At 46.7% G+C, this 19,300-nt stretch overlaps 1 protein-coding gene across 1 annotated transcript; it reads left to right on the top strand.

The window, feature by feature from the left end:
• Positions 1 to 180: 180 nt before the first annotated feature.
• Positions 181 to 18,985, top strand: LOC135816820 (uncharacterized). The gene is made up of 7 exons (XM_065329921.1): positions 181 to 275; positions 4,775 to 4,878; positions 5,894 to 5,921; positions 7,321 to 7,629; positions 12,282 to 12,569; positions 15,177 to 15,362; positions 18,444 to 18,985. Exons 2-7 carry the CDS (start codon positions 4,837 to 4,839, stop codon positions 18,983 to 18,985), a joined length of 1,395 nt encoding a protein of 464 aa, XP_065185993.1. The 5' UTR covers positions 181 to 275; positions 4,775 to 4,836.
• Positions 18,986 to 19,300: the final 315 nt, after the last annotated feature.

Raw genomic sequence — 19,300 nt, 5'->3', positions numbered from 1 at the left:
TCCACTACGGACGCCATTGCCGTGCTGAGTGCGCAAGCTACTTACATACAAGGAGTCAACCATCAGGCGTCCTAACCTCTCGCGCTCTTGCTGCAATACGCAAAGTCTCTCCATTACTCGTATATAAGTAGCAGTCCACAGTATTACTGGTGCATTTCTTCTTGGCTGTTCGAGGAGAACAAACGGGAGCTTGTGCGTTCCTCTTCTTCTTCCCTTTGCCGAGGTCGAGAAACTTGTGCTAATCCCGCTCAGCTCGCAGTGAAGTCCAAGACAGAGTAAGTGACGTTCTCTCAACACGATGATAGTAGTAGTAGTAGTATTATTATTACCCGGTATATGCTTTAGTCGTTGAATGTCTCAATATCCCTGTCAGTTTTGTGCCTCGTTGTGGCACTACTAAGTATCTGACTGTATAATAGGTTAAAGCTGCCCTTAGATATGTGGAGCAAAGTACTGTATTCCAAATAATATGACTGTACCGTTAGATGTAGGTCACCTTCACTAGTGATGGCTCCCGTCGGATCGAAATGAATGGTTGCTCTGTAGATTCATAACGTAGTGAGGAGACCGGGTGGCAAGACGGTGCTAGATGTACATGACTTGTACATCACGTAGTGTCTTCAAACCTTTCCAGATCATGGCGCGCATTGCCCTCCAATGCTATGATTACAAAGTGGCGAATAGGCAGTCTTTTTCAGAGTGGTATATGACACACTGTTGCTCCGGCACTCGCCTAACCGACCTACAGGTAGCTGAGTAGCTGATTTGTCTCTGATTGTGGGAGTACTTTAAACCCAGCGAATACACAGTAGGCACCGGCGAATTATGCCGGCATAATTATTGGCATAATTTGGTGGTTGAAAATTTGGAGCATAATTTGGCATCCTTTCGGAGGTAGGAGCATAACTACACGATTATACCACAGTTCTAGTATGTAGGCTATACAATTGTATACAATGCACCTGATCAGTGCTGGTGGTCTGCATGGTAAAGGGTTCGGAGGTCATGCAGATAGTGTTTTCAATGAAAAGCAGGGTAGAAATCATGGCAATACAGTATTGTATGCTCGAACTCGTCTTCTTCAAAGTTCTTTCTCACACTGACGCAGTACATGATGTAGCAGAAGATGCGAGTGAATCAGCCTTCAGCAGGTATCCCGGGGCGGACGAGGTAGTGGCGGGTAGTCCGCAAAACTCCGTGTACATGTACATGTACATTACATTTGTACATTATGCATGTTACGAAGTCATGACCTCTGGATTTTAGCAGTCATAATATGACAGCAGGCTATCGATATTGCTCGAAATTGATGTATAGTTGATGTTCGGTCATGATGGAAGGAGAAGTGGAGCTACGGAAGAAGAGATGAGCTGATTATTCGCAGGGTGAGGGTGACATCGGTTGGACGAGTATGATGATTACGAAGACCGTGAGTTGAACCTGATAATTTTCAAAGGTAACTCAAACTAATTTGGCAATGAAATAATATTTTTACTGAAGTACAAAAGAAATCAATTTGTTAATAGAAGAAGTAATAATTATGTTTTTCTTTCCCATGTTGATCTCTAATATGCATGGACACCTTGATATGGGGATACTCATGTATTTTGTTGTTCTTATGGCCACTTGCAACTTGCAAGTACGAAAAAAGCACAATTTTCCGAACTTTGAGGCTCCATAAGTACAACAAAGTGAATATATATCCCGGGTACCAAAGCATAATTATGAGGATTTTACGAGCATAATGCGAGAATCCTTGAAAGCATAATTCCATTATTTCGCGAGCATAATCCGCCGGAGCCTACTCCGAACCCTTTGCTATGCAGACCACCAGCACTGATCAGGTGCATTGTACACAATTGTGTAGCCTATATACTAGAACTGTGATACAATCATGCAGTTATGCTCCTACCTCCGAAAGGATGCCAAATTATGCTCCAAATTTTCAACCACCAAATTATGCCAATAATTATGCCGGCATAATCCGCCGGTGCCTATCGCTTACACCAGGTTTACTGTAATAGGATAACAGTATCATAACACTATTCCTTATTACATGGTTTCGCCTTACTACAATGTAGTATTTTGAACTGTCCACCTCTCCACACTGCGGTCTTGGCGCACATTCACAACACCATAATCCATAGCGTGGAAGTTCGTTTTTTGATAGATGTTGTTGTTGTTGTTGTTGTTGTAGAAGTTTATTTAACGTCGCACCACAAACAGGCGATTTCGCCTCAGATGCTCCATATCCTCCAGACAGCTGTTTCCCTCATTTTAGAGCTCCTCAGTGGAGGTAGATAACGAATGAATAGCAGATAAAGGAATGAGTATATTAAAAATTGTATAGGGTAAAAGTGGCGCACTTTCTACATAGAAAAGTGGCATACCCAAAGAACGAAACGCACAGTGCTGCTAGAACATGCATACAGATGGTGCTAGAATTTAGACAAGCGCGTGAAGCAGACAATCTATTAGTATTGCTGTAAGTAACAGTTAGTTCGCTCTAAAGTTGCCACACGTACATGCATATTAAACTAATATAAATTAATTAGTATTACTTTATCCCATATTGACGTGACGACGAGGTGAGAGAAACGGAATGCCAGACGAGTCACGACTCGCGACGCGATAGGGGCCAGTGGGCAGTGCCCGCCCGCCGTGTGAGGTTCCTCGAGCCTCCGCTCCCACGGTGCCAATCCTGCCGTTGACGACAAAGATGTTGTTGTTGTAGGCGCACACGTAGCCAGTATAGATATCTACAATCATTGTAGTATGCCTAAATCAAAGATACGGAATCTACGAAGTCTAGTCTTGCAAAAAAGGTCTACGAGTCATAAAACTAAAAGGCAAAGAGCCGTCGAAGCAGCCGGCTAGTTTCAAGGACAACACGGTTGTGAGAGTGCCTGCTATTTCTCTTGGCGTTTACATGGTTTATGCTTGTGCAGCTGAGTGGAGGGCTTTGTACAGTCAGTATCGCCTATAGCGTTGGTGTTTGATTTTGAGCATTTTATCACTATAAGCGATATATTACTATGACCGATACTGCATGCAATGTATGCGAGTGGGGTGTCAAACGACTCCGCGCGCCGTGCACATACGCACTACATACATGTACAATGTCATGTAGCTGGCTGTAGCTCCTGACACACAAAATCAGGATTTCCTCATGAAGGAGGCATATTTTGGCAACTTGTACAAGCAAAACTCACCAAACAACACTCACTGGACAAGTTCTTCACGAAGAAGTAACACCCTGTTCTCCTCTGACATCGCTTGGTTCTACATCAATCACTATAACCGATGCAAAAATAGTGTAATGGAGGTCTTTTGAAATACGAATTTGATCACTATAGGCGATATATTACTATAGACGATTATTACTATACGCGATAACTGTGTATACTTAGTTATGGCAAATGAAAATGAATTTGAGAAATTGATCACTATATCCGGTATATTACTATAGCCGCCAACCTTATAGGCGATACAGACTGTATTATGATCATTTTGGTCACGAAGTAAACATATCTTTGGTGGTCTCGGTGCGCGTTCGTGTGAGAGTTACAGCGCAAGACTTCCCATCTTCTGCAGCGGCGTAGATTTCTACGGCACTGAGCTGCCACGATGGTTGGCACTTTGTGGAAGTTAGTTACTACATTGTAGTTAGTTGTGCAAAATGCTAAACACTGGAACGAGGACTTCCTCCGTCACTGGCGTCAGGCAGTGCGACGTAGTATCAGCAGAGGAGCTCCAGCGGAAACGTCGTCGTCTGAATGCTCCAGTGGTGCATGGACGCTGTCGTCCAACCTTTGGCAGAGGGGTGAAGCATGCCATCTCGTAAACTCGACAGTGGCCTCTCTCGGCGGATATGTTCCGCAGAGAGAGCCACGCAATTGATCGAGGAACTGTGTTCGTCTCCAAGCGTCCAATAACCGTTTTGGCAATCGCGGCGATGTCGACGCGAGGTACTGACTGGTTCACGGTCATGCCTCATGGTGGCTCAGCCCATTGCGTTTCGACGACAAAGCAACGCACTTCGGCTCGTCCGGCCCGGCTAGTGTCAGTTGCCCATGCCACGTTTTTTCGTGTGTCCCAAATGGACACTGTGAGGTACGCGTAGCAAAAAGGAGACGCGTGCCAAGCAGCAATGAGAGAGTAGCAGCAGGGCTAGCCGGCTCTGCATGGTGCACCGGTGCACTCCGACAGTACAATGATGTAACGCTCCTACGCAAGTCCCAAGTACCAGGGCCCCAGAGCTGAACCAGTCAGTCGCTTCTCTTACCCATTATGTATGTACATGTCAGTCTCTACCATGACCTGCAGCGCCAACGCCCTACTTGCGACCCTAATTCCTTGGTAATACGTACACAACATATACCATGTAGAGTCAATGAAATCCAGTCCTGCCACTCAAGTATGCGCCTTGCACCATTTCGCAGCCCAGTGTCCGCACGTCTAGGACTGCGCAAGTGACTCGACTGGATTTCATTGAGCAGCTGTGTACTTCCTCCGATGTGTTGTAGGTTTAGGTAGCCATGGTAACGGTCCTGTTCTTGGCACGGTTGGTATTGTTGCATAGTGTTGTAATTCTATTTCATTCCTTTGACTGTCTGCTTTTGTTTTTGTGTTACCAGTAGTTGTTGCTATAGCTGTGTGTGTGTGTGTGTGTGTGTGTGTGTGTGCGCGCGCGCGCGTGTGTGTGTGTGTATGTGCGTGTGTGTGCGTGTATGTGCGTGTATGTGTGTGTGTGTATGTGTGTGTTTTCTTGCAGTTGGGATAGCGTAGAGGTGATCTCGTCAAAAGCTGAGATTCTTGCCAAATATCGGACACGCTATGGAAGTGTTCAAGATGTTGGCCGTTCTCTTTGTCATCCAGGTGATTGAACATACCGTTGCCCCCCCCCCCCCCCCCCCCCATCCTTCCTATGTGTCTTGTTGTGACCTGTGGACCTATATCGCAAGTCCAATATCTTTGCCAGTGACAAGGGTGAATTGAAAATCTAGGTTGCCCCCCCCCCCCCTTCTCGGGCTGTCCCCCTGGGTTTTCTCCCCCCCCCCCTTGGGTTGTCCCACGGGTTGTTCCATTGCTCATACTTGACGACAATGTCCTACCAAAAATAGTCATTTCATCACGTGTGCTACTTGTACTTCTAAGCACCACACTTGTTCCAGAATTGGTGACATTGGTTTTCATCAACAAGCAAGTTTGCCCGGCATGCCCCTGGGCGTCTTGTAAAGCACCAGCAATGAGAAACGAGTGGATACCAAACTGATAATGCGGGCAGTCGCCAATCAGCTCCAAATGAACTATGCCCAGACACGTGGGGAGCTGTGCGTCTTCATTCAATCAATGCAGTTCAGGCGCGTGCGCCGGTGCCCTTCAAGGGGTGGGTTCGGGGGGGGGGCCTCCCCCGGGAAATTTTTCAAAAAATGAAGCAAAATCCTGCATTTTGAGCGAAAAAAGGGGGGGTTCCGGGCACCCAGGAACCCATACGGCGCACGCGCCTGCAGTTTGCCCGCTTCCTCAAACACACTATTGAGCGCATGCTGCCTGCATCTACTGCAGGATTCTGGCGCAGTTTTCAGTAGATTGTACGGCAGCAATGCCAATCAAGAAACAGCACTGCGCGAGAGTTCAGTCAAACATTGTTGAGAGTTCATGCAAACGCACGTTAGTCATGCCGCAAGTCTTTCAAGAGTTTCGCCACGGTTAACCTTTGATTCTCATCTCATCATCAGATCTATGATCTTCTCAGTGATTCGTAGAAACAACGATCATCTTTGAATCTGTTGAACTGCATCAGTTCTTGCCCATGCCATCCTGCCTTCTTTTTTCACACCCAAACACGAGCTTTTGTTTGCATGTGTGTGTGCTGTTTTCGTCTTTGCAGCTTGGTGCACTTGTTAAAGGTGACAGTCGTAAGTGTTCAGCTGCGCTTGGTGATTACCCATGGTCAATGTCTTCAGCAGTCTGTTTTGAAATGTGGCACTGGCTGCACTTGACATAGTGTCACTGTGCTCAAACAATTCTTATAGTAGAACAAAACCGGTTAAGGCGACAACTCTGATAAGGCAACCAACTACCCCAGGAGACCACGGAAACTAGGGGAGACCAAGGGATGCTATTTCCAGCCAAATGACCCTGGATAAGGAGACCACCTGTACACGGGGACCACATTTGTAAGGTCCCTTGAGAGGCCGGCGGCTTACACAGGTTTCACAGGTTTCACAGGTTTCACAGGTTACACAGGTTACACAGGTTACACAGGTTTTACTGTTTTAAAAGTACCGTAGCTACGAGTTTTAACTTAAAGGGGAAGTTAAAGGGGAAGTATACCCTTAAATCTAATTTTCACCAGTTGTAGTCTTCCGGGTGCTGAGTCGAATGGTCTTGGTCCGAGGAACTTGCTGAGACGCTCCCTTCCTCCTTTATTCCCAATCGAACTCGCCACTTCCACCGACATTGGGTGACTGCGCCCTACTAGATGGGGATTTGTATGCAAAATGTCACTAATAAGCGCCCTTTTGTTTTATAGAAGCACGGATGACCGCCATTGGCCCGTATGTTGTCTTTTGGATGCTGAGTCGACTGGCTTTGGTCCAAGAGGGCTGCGATGCGGCGTTCGGCCCTTATTCCCAATCGAACATGGTTGAATACGCGGCCACATGCTCACGTGTACACAAGTCACCTGGTCACCGTGCCTTCAGCGTACAACTTACAGGCTGTTTGGGCGCGTTCCTGTCACTCGAGTTGAACCTTTGAGTTGAACCTTGGTGTGAAAGTTATAGCTTGGAGGCACAGTGACCAGGTGACTGGTGTACACGTGAGCACGTGGCCGCGTATTCAGCCATGTTTGATTGGGAATAAGGGCCGAACGTTGCATTGCAGCGATCTCGGACCAAAACCAGTCGACTCGGCGTCCAAAAGACTACAACTTATGGGCCAATTGCTGTTATCTGTGCGTTTATAAGAACGAAATGGCACTTTTGCATACAAATCCCCATCCAGTAAGGCACAGTCACCCAGTTTTGGTGGAAGTGGCGAGTTCGATTGGGAATAAAGTACTTCCGAAGTAGGAAGGGAGCGTCTCAGCTTTCTCGGACCAAGACCATTCGACTCAGCACCCCGAAGACTACAACTGGTGAAATTTGATTTTAGGGTATACTTCCCCTTTAAAAGCTCATGCTTGTTAGTGGTCATGCATTCGCACTGGGATGCTCCCGTTTGGGTCCCATAATACTCTGGATATGCTTTAGCAGTTACTTGTTGATGGTGACATTATCTGTTGGGTTTATGTATTCCAACTGCTTGCCACAGGTGGCATCACTGTGTCTCCCCAGAGTGCCAGCCGTATGGAATCCGAATACGTCGTCTTTGACTGCTTTCTTAACGACTTGCCTCTAGACAGCATTGTGAATATCTCCTGGACCAAGCAAGGTGGCGACGTGGATATGGAACGGGCTGTTCGCTTCTCAACCACGGCTAGGCAGAGTGCGCACCTCCTCCTGTATAACTTGCGTCCGGAGGACGAGGGTAGTTACGAGTGCCATGGGTTCATCAATGGGAACGATAGCCTGGACGCCGTTGGTGTGTTTGCAGCAGCAGCTCGGTTGCTTGTCTTGCCATGTAAGCTGATACTAACTTCACTTTAGCAACCAACTGTTTATCTGTACTGTGACAGCAACACATGCACTGGGTTCGCAACCTGCCTGTGTTCAAGGTGAAACTGGTATGTCCACTCGGACCAGTCATTATTAAAATGGTGCCTATGGCCCTGAAACTAAGAGTGATTAGCCCACCACTGCAGTACTTTGATGGCTGGTAACTTCTTTCTTTTCCTCGTCTTTCAAAAGACCTCCCAAATTTAACGTTTACAAGTACATGCAGCACATTAAACTCCCTGATGAAACCGAAGAAGCGAAAATTTGGAGACTAATTATTTAGTAACTAATTGGAATTTCAGTGAGCGATTGTGCTTACCGTATTCAAGCGCATGTAAGCGCATGGGCCTATATCCGCATAGAAGCGCATGGGCCTATATCCGCATAGAAGCGCATGGGCCTATATCCGCATATAAGCGCATGGGCCCGGTATATCCGCATATAAGCGCGCGCACCCCTCACATATAAGCGCATGGGCTTGTAACTGAACAGAATTCACACTTCCGGTATCGCTGTACCGGTAATGACAAAACTCATTCTGGAATTACGAAGTATTGAAAGGTGCTATCGCATGGATAGCATCAAAAAAGTGTTCTTTTCTTCATATTGTTGCAAGCCCAGTGGTTCTCCACTTGTGTTCTTTTTTGATATGAGGAGGCCGCGAAAGATCATGGTGAAGAAAAGAAGAAAAGTTTCTTTCGTATGTCGGAGTGCATGAACAGTAAGTAGCGGAGGAGTAAAATTCGAAGTGCAATTCGCTGTTCTTGGTGAAATGATGATGCCTTTGCTATATTATCCACCAAGACTAAAGCGGGAGTCACAGAAGCTTTTTCTGCGACGCGATCTGCAACGGAGGCATGCGATGCGAACTCGCGAAATAGTGTTCTGCGCATTTTCGCAATCTGCGCAATTTCGAAATTGTGCTGCGCAGTTTCGAAATCGTGCTGCACATTCTTCCAATAGATGACTTGCACAAAGATTGTCTGGGTTCGAGACGGGGCAAGTGGACCTTCTGGACTGTACTTCTGACTCTGACTTCCCCACCTTTTGAGTTCGTGACTTTCGAAGTTTCGCTTTTTGCCTGACGAACACTGAGCTATTTTTTTGGCTGGAGAGTAGAGTTGTTTTGATTCGGCTTGTATCGTCATGCCGAAGCGCTGCTACGCTCCTGAATGCACTAGCAGACGAGAGATGGAACTGAGGCTCCCATTCCATACGTTCCTTTCCGAGCCGGCCGGCCGGGAGGCAGAAAAAATGAGGGAATATTATTTTAGTATCATTGGTGTAGGCTGCAACAAGCACGTCGTGGTCCTGAAGTGTGACAACTTTCCCGCAGCGAAATCAAGCACAACGAAAGTTTGTGGACGTCTGAGAAAGAACTCGATTCCCTTCGATTCGGCTGCACTAGCTCCAGAGCGACCCTCTCCTGAGGACAGACTGCGGAGAGGCCAGGAACCTGCCGAGTCAAGAGTGGAAGCCCGAACCACGAAAATGAGGGGTGGAAGGACTGAGTGTGAGAGCCAGATGGCCTTTAGTAGTACTTCAAGTAGTATCTGAGTTGAAGGAGAGAACAAGTGTGCTGGAGAAACGCTGCGAAGTCCTCAGGCCTGATGTGTACTAGCTACTGTTGAAGTCTCACTTGTTCCGATATGAACACTTCATCAGCCCTGACTCTGAGCAGCTGTATCTAGACTTAGACTTAGGCCAGAGACATAGCATTGTTAACCTTACTGAAGCCATATGTATCCAATGCCTGGCTCTAGTGAGAAAGCAGTTTGGCGCAAGCTCGCAAACTATGATTGAATCAGGGAGTGGTGGAAAGTCACATTATACCTCCCCATGATTAGCTGGTAATGACGACGATGCGGCTCCGGCTGGGTCTCAGTCTCAGAAAGGATTTGTTGGAGCATCATCAAACAGTGCATTCGCCTTCATCATACACTGGCTCCGTTGCCTACAGTAATTCACATTTTGACGGGGCGCGCTGGGACGATACGGAAGGAGCGGCGGGAACCATTGGAGTGCTCATGATGCTGGTTAGCGGAGACCGATGTGTCAAGAACGGGAACGCAACCGCACTACTGTACAGATCAGGAAGCGATGGAAGAGTTGAATCTGCTCAGCCTTCCATGCCGTGTACAGGGACACAAGCGTAAAAATGGCTACATTTCAAATGTGAACTGGCGATGGCATTGTGTGGCGACGAACACAACTGCAACTGTTCAAATTTCAGCATTTCGAACATTATGCTTCCCATGATAACTCACCGAATGGCTCACATGACGGAGTTGAACATTACCAGGCTAGGATAATCATTTGCTGTATTTATGGATAGTCCTTGAGTTTTCAGATGAAGTGCTTTATCTTTTACCTGTCGTTTTAGTATGGCACAATGTCCATGGCTGCTTCCTTGTCTTCATAACAGACTGGTATAATCAGCATGATTCTGCTTTTTTGAGAAGAAATAAAACTTTCCTTTCGGAAAGGAAGCCCAGAAACGTCAACCCCCATGGACTGTGCTTTATGACTCTTGTCCATCGACGTTAACCGTCGCAATAACTGCTGCATGTATGTTGTGCTGTGCGAACCGTACAAGATTTTACAGCTCACCCACGCCTTCCCAACAGGCTCCTATATCCCGTACCGTTAGCGTTACATTGAATATGAACTAGGCTAGCACAGTTATCATCCCTTCGTTCTTTTGATGGCGGCGGGTAGCATGGAACTTGACGTGTTCTTGGGATCCTCGTGCAACACTTGCTGTTCCCGGATGCCATATTATTGGGTGCATCGAGGTTGCTTCTATGCTCACTGTTGTTTAGTAAGACATTTTTTTATAACTATTTCACCAAAGAATAAGGCAAGAGTATTTTGGGTTGGTTTGGACGCCTGGCTTCTCTTCACATAATAATCCAGTCATGTACTTCCACTCAGGGAGTAGTACAATACCTGCTTCCACTAACCCTACAAGTGCACATGCATGACTCATGAGCTGCTGAAGACAGTGACGGTACTGATCATGTACATGTACATGCCGTGCACCGTTCATTCATGCTGACAAAAAAAGTACACTACACTAGTCTACAGACGGTGTAGCTACGTAGGGTGCCCGCAGTGTAGCCTGGGTGCACAGGGTGCACTTGCCCCGTCTCACTCGCGGCTCGGATCTTTGTGCAAGTCATCTATTGCGAGATTGCGCAGCCAGTTTCGAAACCGTGCTGCGCAATTTCGAAATTGTGCTGCTAGCTCGGGAGTTTGCGCATTTTCGAAATTGTGCTGCGTAATTTCGAAATTGTGCAGCTCGTTCATAAATCATTGCAGCTCGGGAGGTTGCGCAATTTTCAGGTTCGCGTCTCCACACGTTCCACCTTCCAGGAAAAGATGTTAAGAAACAAGACTACCGTAAAAAAAAAAAAAAAAAAAAAAATTTCACGGGTTTTCATACAAGCACATCGCGGATAGAAGTCTGAAAATTAAACCGGTCAAATGCATACAAGCCTGTCGCGCGTCGAAGCCTGGCTTCTATGCAAGCGCGGATTGGGTAGGTCAAGAGTGCATGCGCTATGTACGGTGCATCGTAAAACTGCCGTCATACCGGTAGTGGTAGATCTACGCGTGTCGCGCATACGCATAGAATCGTGCGTACAAGCCTGGCAAAAATATCAGTGGTGCATATAAGCATGGTTTGCATACAAGCCTGGTTTGCATTAAAGCCTGATGCAGAAAGCGGCTTATATGCTTATAAGCCCGGCTTTTATCCGCGACTTTACGGTATTACTGGCTGTAGTTCTACGAGATTGCGAGGAGTGAGATTGTGAGTGAAAGTACCTTTCAAAAACTCGACAATCCGAGCTCCTTTTGCTTGGGATATGGTTTCGCTGGTCTTGGCAGCTACACATCCCGGGAACTTTTCGTTGCAAAACGCAAGGAACTTCTCTTTGTGCCCTTCCATTCTTCAGTTACGAAAACCACGACCAAAAACAGTTAAAACGGTTAGGCAGAAAAACTGAAAACAGCACGTGCAAGGCAAACATGAGATGAAGAATGAAAACAGGATCAGATTGCGAGACTGCACATCCAATTGATTGCAAGACTGCGCAGATTGCGAAACTGCGCAGAACAATACCATTCACAGAAGAAGTCAGCGATGCGACGACGCCTTGCGGATTGGGCGCAAAGTTCAATGCAGGTGGGTACGTCACCATGGTATTCGCGCGGTTCGGCACAACTTGTACAAATTTACAGGCAACTCCTAAGCTTTTGTACAACTTTGCTGTAGAAAAGGTCAAAATTGTACTCCAAATTGCTTGTCGCATCGCAAAGGTTGAGCCAAGCTCAACTTCTGCGATGGCCCAGTTGCGGCAGTTGCGTGGGCTGCGAGATGGCTGCGATTTGGGGATTTCCCGGTTTCGCGGCCGTCGCATCGCGTGTCGCAGGGAAGGGGTGAATGAAGGGGTGAAATATGTCCAATCGGACCAGTCATTGTTAAAATGGTGGCTACATGTATTTGGTCTCAGTTTCTATAAGTTGTTTAAAAGATGGAGATGTTTGGGCCGGGACATTGTAGTTCTGTGATAAGAGGGAACCTCTTTCTTTTCCTTGTCTCACTTACAACAGACCCGCATCAGAGTGTCAACGTCCTAGCCACTGGCACACAGCCAGATCATGCCATGCCACTGGTGCCAGCGCAGATAGACAATAAAACACAGCAGGAATATACCATGCCGTTGGTGCCAGCGCAGATAGACAATAAAACACAGCAGGAATATACCATACCATTGGTGCCAGCGCAGATAGACAATAAAACACAGCAAGAATATACCGTGCCATTGGTGCCAGCGCAGATAGATCCTAATACACAGCAAGCGTACACCATCCCTGCAAAGCCAGCAACGGACATAACAGGTGAGTCTGCCAATGTATTGAAAAGAGTTGTTTTGGGGAGATGTATGGTCCTTATCATGGCGCGCTGTACAGATGTACGAAGTTCTGTACCAGGGCGTAGGTGTGTGCATACCCGGTTGGGTGTCCATTGTGTGATATACACGTGCATTTGACCAATTTAGCCTCATAAAGTCATAATTAATGGCAAACAGTTGTTTTTCCAGCTCCATCACTTAAGATAGAACTAGTGACAAGCTAGATCTTTGTCGGAAAAAATATTCTCGTATGAAATGTCTTCAGGACCCATTTCTTAGTGGAAATAGCAGTAAGCGGGCCCTGCACATTCAACACCCAACCGGGTGGGAGTACGGGATTCTACGAGATTCTACGAGACTCTACACGTTTCTACGGGATGTCATGCATCTGCACAACGTGCATAAGCGGCTTCTATTGAAAGAAGGTGTGTTGAGAAGGCGTGTTGAGAAGGTGTGTTGAGAAGGTGTGTTGAGAAGGTGTGTTGAGAAGGTGTGTTGAGAAGGTGTGTTGAGAAGGTGTGTTGAGAAGGTGTGTTGAGAAGGCGTGTTGAGAAGGTGTGTTGAGAAGGTGTGTTGAGAAGGTGTGTTGAGAAGGTGTGTTGAGAAGGTGTGTTGAGAAGGTGTGTTGAGAAGGCGTGTTGAGAAGGTGTGTTGAGAAGGTGTGTTGAGAAGGTGTGTTGAGAAGGTGTGTTGAGAAGGTGTGTTGAGAAGGTGTGTTGAGAAGGTGTGTTGAGAAGGTGTGTTGAGAAGGTGTGTTGAGAAGGTGTGTTGAGAAGGTGTGTTGAGAAGGCGTGTTGAGAAGGTGTGTTGAGAAGGTGTGTTGAGAAGGTGTGTTGAGAAGGTGTGTTGAGAAGGTGTGTTGAGAAGGTGTGTTGAGAAGGTGTGTTGAGAAGGTGTGTTGAGAAGGCGTGTTGAGAAGGTGTGTTGGTCTGGTCTACATGTACAGATTGCCCTTGCCAGGCTTAACATACAAACTCTGGCGCGAGGCCACCGGGCTAGTTGATCCGTTTTTCATCGCACCACTCTTCGGGGTCAATTTTTTTTTTAAATCTGTTTCAGTGCGGAGTTCTGCGATCGATCAAGGGCGGAACGCAATGCACATGTCGATGCACACGCCAGTGCACTAACTGCTATAGGGCTACGGTGCAGCCGTGGCATAGCGAGGAGCCACTTTGTACTACTGTCGTGGACATGGAAATCCAGTCGAATGGCGTGGGGCCGGTGCCCTCAGTGCGTACAGAACGTTGCATTGCACAGTGCACGTGTTGACCACATGCGAACTCGTGGCTGCATGGCCAGCGCCCTGGGCCGCTTGACCTCCGACTGGATATTCATGTGCACAACAGTAGGTACAGGTCTACTCTCCATATAACGTAATCTCTGGGACCACGCAAACATTATGTTATATCGAGAGTTATGTTATGTAGAAAACCGTGTGTAAAATACAAGATGCACCTCAAAAGGAAGGGTATTACAAGGCGGGTTCAACCGTGCAAGCATATACACACTGTACCACCATCGACATCAGATACCATCAATGCCGCAGAATATAATGCACATAGGACTAAACTGGCTACCTACGGCTACAGCTTGATTGTGCCGCGCACGTGAATCTACGTTGTATCGAGAGTGTACACGCCGGGGACTGCGCCGTAGGGTGCGTTATGCCGAGGTTTACGTTATGTAGGACTAAACTGGCCTAAACTGCCTAGCGACAGCTACCGCTTGATCATACCGTGCACGTGAATTTATGTTGTATCGAGAGTGCGCACGTCGGGGACCGCCGCAGCGTGTGTTATGTCGAGGTTTATGTTATGTAGGATTATGTTGTGTAGAACAAAATTTGTATGGGAGTGATGCTGTTTCGGCGCGGGATTTGGCTTTTTTATGTACTAACGAGGTTTATGTACAAGTGAGAGTTGTTATATCGAGAGCAGACCTGTAGAAAACAATAAGTGAGGTTAGTGAGGTTTCCGGTGATTAATCCGACTCCAGCCTTCCCTTTTTCAGCTTTGACTTCTGTTCGTGTTCTCAGACTAGGATCTTTCCTGCATTTTCTGGAGCCAATGCCCAAATTCGCTCAATTTCTCATAAAATTTCAAATTTTCTTCCTGGAGACACACCTCCCCATCGCACCAACCTCACAATTGGATTTAGGCAGAGCAAGGTGAAATTCTTTAAACGATATAACGATATTATTCATTCCGGCTTCATTCCCTGACTCAGACCAACCGTAGAGAGCGCACTGAGCTTGGCAGCTTGCCCGTTGCACAGACATCCGCAGCACCGTAGGCAGGAGCTGGTGCTGAAAAAAAGATACCTCTACCTGTGAATTCTCATGGCATTTGTGCTCAAGTGATACAACTTAATTTAATATACGGTGGGATATCTTTGATGTACTGTAAAAGCCTTGTACACTTACCATAAAGTCTATGAAATATGTCCAATCGGACCAGTCATTATTAATGGTGGCTACATGTATTATTTTGGTCTTTTCTATAAGTTGTATAAAAGTTGGAGATTTTTGGGCCGGGACATTGTAGTTCTGTGATAAGAGGGAACCTCTTTCTTTTCCTTGTCTCACTTTCAACAGACCCGCATCAGAGTGTCAACGTCCTAGCCACTGGCACACAGCCAGATCATGCCATGCCGCTGGTGCCAGCGCAGATAGACACTGATACACAGCAAGAATATACCGTACCATTGGTGCCAGCGCAGATAGACCCTAATACACAGCAAGAGTACACCATCCCTGCAAAGCCAGCAACGGACAAAACAGGTGAGTCTGCCAATGTATTGAGTTGTTTTGGGGGATGTATGGTCCTTATCATGGCGCGTTGTACAGATGTACGAAGTTCTGTACCAGGGCCGTAGGTGTGTACATACCCGGTTGGGTGTTCATTGTGTGCTATACACGTGCATTTGACCAATTTAGCCTCATAAAGTCATAATTAATGGCAAACAGTTGCTTTTCCAGCTCCATCTCTTTAGATAGAACTAGTGACAAGCTAGATCTTTGTCGGAAAAAATATTTTCGTATGAAATGTCTTCAGGACCCATTTCTTAGTGGAAATAGCAGTAAGCGGGCCCTGCACATTCAACACCCAACCGGGTGGGAGTATGGGATTCTACGGGATTCTACGAGATTCTACACGTTTCTACGGGATTTCATGCATCTGCACAACGTGCATAAGCGGCTTCTATTGAAAGTAGGTGTGTTGAGAAGGTGTGTTGAGAAGGTGTGTTGAGAAGGTGTGTTGAGAAGGTGTGTTGAGAAGGTGTGTTTAGAAGGTGTGTTTAGAAGGTGTGTTTAGAAGGTGTGTTTAGAAGGTGTGTTGAGAAGGTGTGTTTAGAAGGTGTGTTGAGAAGGTGTGTTGGTCGGGTCTACATGTACAGATTGCCCTTGCCAGGCTTAACATACAAACTCTGGCGCGAAGCCACCGGGCCGGTTGATCCGGTTTTTCATCGCACCACTCTTCGGGGCCAATTTTTTTTAATCTGTTTCAGTGCGGAGTTCTACGATCGATCAAGGGCGGAACGCAATGCACATGTCGATGCACACGCCAGTGCACTAACTGCTATAGGGCTACGGTGCAGCCGTGGCATAGCGAGGAGCCACTTTGTACTACTGCCGTGGACATGGAAATCCAGTCGAATCGGACGTGCGGCCGGCGCCCTCAGTGCGTACAGAACGTTGCATTGCACAGTGCACGTGTTGACCACATGCGAACTCGTGGCTGCATGGCCAGCGCCCTGGGCCGCTTGACCTCCGACTGGATATTCATGTGCACAACAGTAGGTAGAAAACAATAAGTGAGGTTAGTGAGGTTTCCGGTGATTAATCCGACTCCAGCCTTCCCTTTTTCAGCTTTGACTTCTGTTCGTGTTCTCAGACTGGGATCTTTCCTGCATTTTCTGGAGCCTCACGAAATGCCCAAATTCGCTCAATTTCTCATAAAATTTCAAATTTTCTTCTTGGAGACACACCTCCCCCTCGCACCAACCTCACAATTGGATTTAGCCAGACCAAGGTGAAATTCATAACGATATTATTCATTCCGGCTTCATTTCCTGAAGACCAACCGTAGAGAGCGCACTGAGCCTGGCAGCTTGCCTGTTGCACAGACATCCGCAGCACCGTAGGCAGGAGCTGGTGCTGAAAAAAGATACCTCTACCTGTAAATTCTCATGGTATTTGTGCTCAAGTGATACAACTTAATTTAATATACGGTAGGATATCTTTGATGTACTGTAAAAGCCTTGTACGCTCACCGTAAAGTCTTGTATAAAAGCCGCGGCTTCTATGACTTTCTTGGTGAAATTTCGCAGGCTTCTATACAAGACAGGTATTTCTATGTATGTCAACACTAAAACCAGGCTTATGTGTGATTTGATGGGCCCAAAATTGCGGCTTCTATTCAAGTGCGGCTTTTATACAAGACTTTACCTCAGTTATCCGGACCCCGAAGTTACGGGCACTTCGGTCTACCGGCCACCCTTTGGGTGAGTTTCAGCGGAAATATTACCGGTACTACTCTTTTGTCACTTTTAGTTGAAATGGTGACGTCGGATGCCATACCAGTATCTATGGCATTTCCCCATCAAAATGTATGTGATTCGAAGTGCCGGATATTTCAAAGTCTTAACGGGGAGAAATCTGCCGTTAAAATAGAAAAAAGGTTATATAGAAATAAGTACAGTACTCGTACTGTTGCTAGTGAGCGTTCAGGAAGAGTGAGAATTGTTTCCTTTAGTACACGTAACGTAAACCGGTCAATTTTAGGAAATCGGTATATCTGTGGCTCATTGGAAAACTGACTTTTACGGAAACGGCAAGTGACATACTTGTATGCGATATCGCATTATGCATGTTTTTTGCTCTGCTCCTACGTGATCGGTCCCGTGAGTCGATATTTGGCAAACACACACGCACACACACACACGCACACACACACACACACGCGCACGCACACATACACAAAGATACAAAATGAAGCGCTGTGGACCCCGGCTGCGCCACTACGTGATGTCTTTGCATGGCTTTGCAACTGCTGATTAATAGTGGGCACTTCACACTTCACTTGCAAAGGAAAGAACAATCCTTATCCAGTCCCAGACCCTCATCATAATAATAATATGATGAGGGTCTGGGACTGGATAAGGATTGTTCTTTGCAGCTCGTGATGTTTAAAAACAGGACTAAAATCGATGGAGTTACGACAGTTTTACGGTACGTACACAATATCAGTCGTTAATGACTGATGCACCGCAAAGGGTTAAAAGCCAAGCTCTTTCATGTGACTCCTGCGTGGTGTATAGATAAGGATTGTTCTTTGCAGCTCGTGATGTTTAAAAGCCAAGCTCTTTCATGTGACTCCTGCGTGGTGTATAGTACACTGAGCATCCAGCAAACATAGTTTGTTACTTTGGCTTATTTGCACAACTATTATTTATTTACTTATAATTCTGTACATCTGTAAGCCAGGTTGATGTGCTGATGACACTGCCAAGCAGACATAGTGTGAGAGATAGAGAGTTGCAGCTCATTATGTTTTTGCTGGATGCTCGGTATACACCACGCAGGACTCGTCACATGCAAGAGCTTGGCTTTCTAAACATAATGAGCTGCAACTCTCTATCTCTCACACTATGTCTACTTAGCAGTGTCATCAGCATGTCTATCTGCCTCGCTGATGTACACAATTATAAGTAAATAAATAATAATCGTGCAAATAAGCCAAAGTAACGTTAGAATACGCTGAATGTACAAGCATTATATACTGCAGTGCTAGAAGATAGGGGTTTGTGGTGCTGAGTCGACTGCTGACGCATACATTGTCCCGTTCTCTGCCGGCTACAGATCATAATTCGACCGATTCCCAACAAGATGCCCGATCCGGAGGTTCGAGTGGCGCTCAGGCATGGAGACCGCGGCCTGCACCTCGGCACAGTAACATTATTCCACAAGACGGATCGGCGATTAGCTGTCTGCAGACGGCGCACATCAACACGCACAAGGAGCGAGAGAGCACGATCCGTAAGTTCAAGTTTGGAACGGCTGCCAGCAAGGAAGAAGTGACGGTCCACTGCATTGGGCAATCATCGGCTGTGGAGATTGGCTACAAAATTCACAATGACCCGTCCATGTCCACACTGCTGTTCCCCGGTTTCAACGAAGAGCTACCGCAACCATTGACACGGGACATTCAGCGCGTTTCGGCACTTAACTTCAGACCGAATGATTTGCGAGACGCGTCTGGTTTTCAATTCGGCTGTCGCCCCCGCGGATCAAGCGCAAACGTGACTTGTGCTCATTCAGCAGACAAGTGCCTCAAGTTTGTCGTCACCAGGAGGCACATGCTCGTTTTCCCCAAGGACCGCATATGCCCTAACGGCTTGTAAGCTCAATACCGTGCCACCATCATCACCAGCAAAGCTGTCAAACCCGACCAGCTATTTATCATCATCACCAGCAAAGCTGTCAAACCCGGCCAGCTATTTATCATCATCACCAGCAAAGCTGTCAAACCCGGCCAGCTATTTCAACTACATGTATGTGTAATGTTATGTGCACTTTCGAATAGAGCAGATCGTATCCCCCCCCCCCCCCCTCTCTTTTTTCAAGACTACTACTTCTACTTCAAAGTACAGTGATGGTTGTCGAAAGTAGCTTGAGAACTTGAGTTTACCTGCTTTCAAGCACATTAATTTATTTCC

This window comes from Sycon ciliatum, chromosome 5 (genome assembly GCF_964019385.1).
Source record: "Sycon ciliatum chromosome 5, ocSycCili1.1, whole genome shotgun sequence".
Taxonomy (NCBI): Eukaryota; Metazoa; Porifera; class Calcarea; order Leucosolenida; family Sycettidae; genus Sycon; species Sycon ciliatum.
This window is presented reverse-complemented; position numbering and strand designations above follow the sequence as displayed.

Coding starts and splice junctions, on each gene's coding strand:
- LOC135816820 (XM_065329921.1), top strand. CDS start 4,837: ATGGAAGTGTTCAAGATGTTGGCCGTTCTCTTTGTCATCCAG. Junction 5,922..7,320: donor ACTTGTTAAAGGTGACAGTC/GTAAGTGTTCAG, acceptor TGCTTGCCACAG/GTGGCATCACTGTGTCTCCC. Junction 12,570..15,176: donor GCCAGCAACGGACATAACAG/GTGAGTCTGCCA, acceptor CACTTTCAACAG/ACCCGCATCAGAGTGTCAAC.